Below are 7634 nucleotides of genomic sequence, written 5' to 3'. Positions count from 1 at the left end.
ACACACACCACACTACAAACACACCACACACTACACACACACCACACACTACACACACACTACAAACACACACACCACACTACAAACACACCACACACTACACACACACTACAAACACACCACACTACACACACTACAAACACACCACACTACAAACACACTACACGCTACACACACACTACAAACACACACACCACACTACAAACACACCACACACTACACACACACTACAAACACACACACCACACTATAAACACACCACACACTACAAACACACCACACACTACACACATACAAACACACACCACACTACAAACACACCACACACTACACACCACACACCACACTACAAACACACCACACTACACACCACACACACTACAAACACACCACACACTACACACCACATACACTACAAACACACACACACCCCACGCACATACACATACACACACACACCAGACACATACACTGCAAACACACACACCACACACATACACACACCATACACACACCATGCACATACACCACACACCACACACACCCACACCCACACCACACCTCACATACACCACAAACACACTACAAACACAAATCACACTACCAACACACCACACACTACACACACACCATACACATACCACGGACATACACCATACATCCACACACCCACACCACACAACCACACCACACATACACACACCACACACACATTACAAACACACCACATACATACACACACACCACACACACACTACAAACACCACATACACACCCCCCACACACAAACACACACACCACACACACATACTACAAACACACCACACACACCACACAAGCATATTGGGACACCACACACACACAAACCATATCCCTGCTAACCTCATCTCCAGCTCTAAGTGATCAGGTGAAACTTCCTTCCACAGCCCTCCTCATTTTTTCTGAACACCCTCAATCCTTTCCCTTTTTTGGAATTCTGTAGGAAATTTGCTTTAGATATATAGGAAAAAAGAAATATAGGAAAAAAGAAATAGAAAAAAGAAAAAGTCATTCCTTCCTTTCCTAGTGCAGGAGAAACGGCTCACACTTCAGGCCACACAAATGTGGGGTCACATTCCAGCTTTGCCTAGGAAAAGCTATGTGAACAACGTGAACATACTATTGCTTCAGTCTCTCTAAGCCTCATGTTTTTCATCTGTACGTGAGGCTAACACGATGACTTCCTATCATGAAAAGGAATGATGTAGGCTATCACCAACTATACCAGCAAAAATAAGATTAAATGCCATCTATGCAATATTTACATGTGTTTAAAATAGGTGATTGTAAAGAAAGGGTTAACACTCACACCACGATGATAAATGTTGGTTCACCGCCCCTCCTACAAGTCTTTGTGACCTGACAGTTTAGCATCTCTGAAAATAAACTGCTCATGAGATAGCATAATTCTCTCGTCTCCAGCCACCTTGCCCATTCTCTTTCTGTCCCTCTCTAAGTAGGTTTTTGTGACCACCACTCTAGTTTAGCTCTTACAAATGCCGTGTTATTGGCGACCTTTCTGCATTGAGTCTACTTTCAGGCATTAGGTGGCTTCAAACAGCACTCGAAAGTATGCCAGTGATGATGACACTAGACATAGGAGCTGGGAGTTATTTCAAGAATGGCAGGCAGGTGTGTGTGTATGTGTGGTGTGGTTGTGTAGTGTGTATGTGTGTGTGTATGTGTGTGTGTAGACATTAAGTATGTGAGGCTTGTCAGGGTCACTGTGCTCATGAGCGTCACCAGTCACCCACAAGCATGCTGGGTCACTGTTGAAAACAAGCACATGGAGACACACGGGAAAGACGTAATGCAGGTCACAGACCACCTATGGGAAACAGAGTTTAGAAAAGAAAGCCAGTCCTGAACCAAAGAGGGAGCTTGGTGTTATCTTCTGCCTCAGCTGCCTGGCATACCTTGGACGCTTTCCCAAATTAACATAAACAACTGAAGCCTGCACAGTATATAAAAACAATAAGCTGCAAATTGGAATTTCCAATAAAAACCTATGACTTAAAATTGAGAATTCTCTTTGGATCATCTGTAGTTAGATTCTCTCTCTATATGTTTCAACTCATTGTTACCCACTCCTCCAGGCTAAAATATCAGGTTAGATTTGTATAACCGAGAAGAGCTGAAACCTGGCTACTTGTTCAGATCTTAAACTAGAGATATTTCAGCCAGAATGATGATTTGTGAACATCCGAAGCAGCTTCCAAGATTCTTTTTTTTTTTTTTTTTTGAGACGGAGTCTCACGCTGTCCCCAGGCTGGAGTGCAGTGGCAGTATCTCAGCTCACTGCAAGCTCCGCCTCCCGGGTTCACGCCATTCTCCTGCCTCAGCCTCCCTAGTAGCTGGGACTACAGGCGCCCACCACCACACTCGGCTAGTTTTTTGTATTTTTTTAGTAGAGACAGGGTTTCACTGTGTTAGCCAGGATGGTCTCGATCTCCTGACCTCGTGATCCGCCCGTCTCGGCCTCCCAAAGTGCTGGGATTACAGGCTTGAGCCACCGCGCCCAGCCAGCTTTCACGATTCTAAAATCAGTAAGCACCCCTGTAACAGCTCCACGAACTTTGAGCAGTGGGACTGCATCAATGAAAACGATGTCCAACATCCATCTAAAAGAAACATCACCTATTTCAACTCATAAATTCTAGAATGCTTATTTTAAAAGTCAATTTTGTTATGTTACAGTTGTGTTTATCAAGGACTATGAAAAGCATTAATTCAAAAAACAGTTAAAATTCAGCAACTGTAACCTAAGTTAGTTTTACTGGGGCGACTGCAGCCAGCATTTCTTAGATCACTATATCACACATATTGATAAGACCACAGAGTCAACAATAAACTGTTGCTACAAGCAACCAAACTAATAGTTTTCTAAGTATTTAAATTTATTTCATTATAATTTCAAATGAGTCAGTTCTCTAGGCGAGCAGAATGTTAGCAAACTCAATCTATCCATCAGAATGGAAATTAGTACCTACCTGAAACCCTATTGAGTGTCACCCAGAAATGCTCGTCAGGACTATAGGTATCTTTTGACCATTGTAGCAGATCAATGGCCCTTTTGTCATGGAGAACAAAGTTGACAAACTCTCTGGTAAGCGCTACATAGGCAGTGCCAAAGTAGATGGTCAGCTGATGTGGAGGTGAAGTTTTCAAAATATTAGTAGTTTTCACAAAAGAGCCACCTTTTTCTGTATGCTCTTGGTGGACATATTTAGTTCGCTTAATTGCATGGTCAGGAGGCAGCACCCCTGGGGTGATATTTTTCCCTTTAGATCCTTTCAGGTGCTGAACTATCTCCCGGTTGGTTTTCAGGGGGAAGTCTTGTCCACAGGTGTTGATGACGTACTTCCAGGGAACCTCAGAGGCGACAAGGTCTTTCAGACAGTTCAGATCAGCCTGGAGTCTGGAAATTCCTGCATAAACCACAGACTCTGTCTTTGAAGCAATGAAAGCATTTTGGAAGCAACTCAGTAACTGCCTCACAGATTCCTTAAACTCAGCTGGGGCTTTCTCATCCACGTGAACACAGTAGGCATTTTGGGGCATATAGATAGCCCTAAAGAGCCTTTCAAAGGTATCAAAGTCTTTATGGATGACCGTGACATAGGCCAAAGGGAATGCAACCTCTTCTTCCGAAAGGGGATTTGTGATGTAGTGATTCTGGGTCAGGTAATCCTTGCAAGGGACACTTCGCAAAGGTGATGGTAATATATTTTCCCACAAAAAGACTGGCTTTTTCTCTAAGGCGTGATTACAGGCAGTTTTCCTAAAATATCTTTCACTGGAACTGTTCAGCTTCTCGTAACTTTTTGACGGGCTCAGTTGGCTACTGTAAAATCTCACAAAAATGACCACACTGAGCAGAGTGAAAGCAAAAAAGCAGTACCTCCAAAAGTTCATTGTTTTCACTTCCCTGGGGAAGCAATCGCTTCTTTTCAGGGGATGAGAAATGATTGGCGTGAGAGGCTGAATTGACTTCTCTTGCCAGTCTTGAATTTCGACAGCTTCTCCAGAGGGCTGCTTGCTTTCCTGAATCCTTTAATCCTCCTGTATCCTCTGCTTCCGTGTCTCCTCCATCCTTTTTGGATGTCCCTGGAGATGCGGTGCATCCCTCTCTCACTTTGGTCTGCAGTTCCCCAGGGCTGAATCCCTGCCGTGTGTAGAGGCTCAGCTAAGCCCAGCCCAGCCCAGCCTCCAGGAATCCTCCTCATTTACATATGAAATGCAAATTACGTTCTGGAATGGAATGACGGGTCCTTTTCACTGGAGCTGAGTTTCCCTTGCTTCACCCTCACTGCCTTCCCCTTCCATCAATCTCTTTCGATCTGATCTCCCTTCTCACGCTTTTTCCAAGCCTTCTAGAATCAGAGGCTCTATTTTTTCTGGCTAGCCCCACAACCTGCTGGCAGTCCTTGGAAGCCACAGCATTTAAGGATATCAGCTTCTCTGGTTTATTTCTCTTCCTGTTCTCTGCCACTTCTTTTCATTTTAGTGTTATCTCTACCTCTGGGCACATACAGACACAGATAATGAAAAATGAATGTGTGCCAGGCATGGTGGCCTGCACTTGTAGTTTCAGCTACTCAGGAGGTTGAGGCGGGAGGATTGCTTGAGCCAAGAAGGTCAAGGCTGCAGTGAGCTGTGATCGCAGCACTGCACTCCAGCCTGGGTGACAGTGAGACCCTGTCTCTTCAAAAACTTATTTTAAAAAATACATTTGTAACGTGTCTAAGTAGAAGATTATCAGTGGCAGAAAAATATAACAAGGTAGATTTAGATTCTAATTATGTGTCAGAATATAGTATACACACACACACTTGTGCACATGCACACACACACACTGAACAAGAAGGAAGAATGAATTACACCCTTGGGGACACAGGCACACACAGGGCAGAAGGAACCCAGGAGTGACATTTTACATGAAAGAGTCAGTGTTGATATCATAGAATGAAATAAATGTGGGGGAAAAGAAAGAGATCAGATTGTTACTGTGTCTATGTAGAAAAAGGAAGACATAAGAAACGCCATTTTGATCTGTACTATGAAAAATTTTTCTGCTTTGAGATGCTATAACTTTTCTCCCAACCTCGTGCTCACAAAAACATGTGCTGTATCGAATCAAGGTTTAATGGATCTAGGGCTGTGCCTTGCTAAAAATGTGTTTGCAGGCAGTATGCTTTGTAAAAGTCATTGCCATTCTCCATTCTCTATTAACCAGAGACACAATGCACTGTGAAAGGCCGCACGGACCCCTGCTCAAGAAAGCCTGGGTATTGTCGAGGTTCCCCCCCACTGAGACAGCCTGAGATACGGCCTCCTGGGAAGGGAAAGACCTTATAGCCCCTCAGCCCGAAGACACCCGTAAAGGGTCTGTGCTGAGGAGATTAGTGACAGAAGAAGGCCTCAATGCGGTTGAGATGAGAGGAAGCCATCTGTCTCCTGCACGTCTCTGGGTCGGTGTAAAACCAACCATACATTCTATTCTAAGAGAAAACTGCCTTATGGCTAGAGGCGAGACACCATGGTGGCAATACTACTCTTTACTGCACTGAGATGTTTATGTAAAGTTAAACATAAATCTAGCCTACATGTACATCCAGGCACAGCACCTTTCCTTAAACTTATTTATGACACAGATTCCTTTACTCACATGTTTTTCTGCTGACCCTCTCCCCACCTTCAACTTATAGCCCCGCCACACTCCCCTCGCCAGGATAGTAAAAATAGTGATCAATAAATACTGAGAGAACTCAGGGACCAGCGCCAGTGCAGGTCCTCACTTACTAAGCGCCAGTTTCCTGGGCCCACTTTTCTTCCAATGTACTTTGTCTCTGTGTCTTATTTCTTTTCTCAGTCTCTCGTCTCCACCTTGCAAGAAATACCCACAGGAGGCCGGGCGCGGTGGCTCAAACCTGTAATCCCAGCACTTTGGGAGGCCGAGGCGGGCGGATCACGAGGTCAGGAGATCGAGACCATCCTGGCTAACATGGTGAAACCCCGTCTCTACTAAAAAATACAAAAAACTAGCCGGGCGAGGTGGCGGCGCCTGTAGTCCCAGCTACTCGGGAGGCTGAGGCAGGAGAATGGCGTGAACCCGGGAGGCAGAGCTTGCAGTGAGCTGAGATCCGGCCACTGCACTCCAGCCCGGGCGACAGAGCAAGACTCCGTCTCAAAAAAAAAAAAAAAGAAATACCCACAGGAGTGGAGAGGCAGGCTCCCTTCATCAAACACACCTAAGTTTGCATGCCTGAGAAAGGTGATAGTGTTCCCAGAGAGCAAAAGTTGGATCCCATTTCACAAAGAGAATTTCAGATAACTTGAGCTGTTGACACAGTATTATCTACAATATGTGGAGTGACTACCTACTGGCTCTCTTCAAAAGCCTGACAACCTCAGTTCTGAGGTCATTTCAAAGAACTTAAAGGATTCTCGTTCTCCTTCCTACCCAACCCTCTCTCCAACTTCCTTTTCTGAAGAAAGAACAAAACCACCAGGGCTGCTGCAAAATTCCTGGATGTATCAGTCAGTGTAATTCAGGGGAACCAGGAAAAGCAGAGGTCTGGTCGCATTCCAGAGGGTTCTCAGAGTTCACCAGCTTGCAGTGCTGCAAGCGATCTCGCAGCCAATGTGAAGTGTATTGGGGATTGATGTGGACAGTAAGGACACTTCCAAGGGAGAAATTAACCGGTCCAACTAAAAGATCAACTGTGGCAGCCACACAAGGTGTGTTAAGAGTGGACCCTGCTCCCATCTCACTCCCGTAGTCACCTAGCAATCCTACCTGCCCGGGCTTGTACCAATTGGAACAGCTGCTCCTGTTAGGAAAACATTTGATGAACAATGCAGCCATTTCCCTGCCCCCTCTCTGTTCCACTCCACGCCTTAATTTCCTACAGCGAACTGTAGGAATGAATGGCAACAGTGGCATGGATGCGATGGATATTGATTTGGATATTAATGTGGTGAGCTGCTAGAGAGTTGGCGGGGATCTTTGAGATCACCCATCACAACCCCGTTATTTTCACAGATGAGCAAATTGAGGCCTTTAAAAATATTCTCCCCAATGTCATTCAGCTGGATAGAAACCAGAGTCTTAATGCTACAGCTTTCTGGTCCAGGTGCTGAAGCTAGTCTGTTTGGCTAAATCCCAGCTGCTCGAAGTGCCGGGGTAAAGTTACTTAACCTCTTTACACAACCAGGCCCTCCCACTGTGAAAAGATAAAGAACAGTGGCTCTTGTTTCAAATGGTTGTCAGGAAGACTAAATGAGATACCTCTTGCTGAGGGTTTGGCAAGAATCCGGGCACCTGGTACATGTTCCATAAGCATTAGCTATGATTGCTGTTGTTGTTTCTCTTTTGGAAAATACCCAACACTTCTGACCCTGCTAATGAACTGATATTTTGATTTCTGTTCTTAGTAACGGAAAAAACAAAAAAAAAGCATTTACCTTAAGCCTTTCAAATGCTTTATTCCCAGAGGTTAAATTCCATTCTCCTTCCCCATCACTGCCTCCCCTTTAGCCTATGGGAAAATATATTTATATATAAACATATAAATGTTTTTATATAAATATAA

The 7634-nt window shown here is 44.6% G+C and overlaps 1 protein-coding gene across 2 annotated transcripts in view; it reads right to left on the bottom strand.

The window, feature by feature from the left end:
- The window catches only part of LOC108522006 (N-acetyllactosaminide beta-1,6-N-acetylglucosaminyl-transferase-like), a 99763-nt gene that overhangs the window by 38224 nt on the left and 53905 nt on the right, over positions 1 to 7634 (bottom strand). The window contains exon 1 of one of the 2 annotated variants that reach the window (XM_017862106.1): positions 3030 to 4659. The exons of the other annotated variant lie outside the window; for it this stretch is intronic. Within the exon in view, the coding sequence (XP_017717595.1) occupies positions 3030 to 3954 (925 nt within the window). The 5' untranslated portion in view covers positions 3955 to 4659. Of the gene's footprint in view, positions 1 to 3029; positions 4660 to 7634 lie in introns of those variants that run through there. 2 annotated transcript variants of the gene reach the window in all.

This window comes from Rhinopithecus bieti, unplaced genomic scaffold (genome assembly GCF_001698545.2).
Source record: "Rhinopithecus bieti isolate Rb0 unplaced genomic scaffold, ASM169854v2 scaffold_61465, whole genome shotgun sequence".
In the NCBI taxonomy this organism is placed as follows: Eukaryota; Metazoa; Chordata; class Mammalia; order Primates; family Cercopithecidae; genus Rhinopithecus; species Rhinopithecus bieti.
This window is presented reverse-complemented; position numbering and strand designations above follow the sequence as displayed.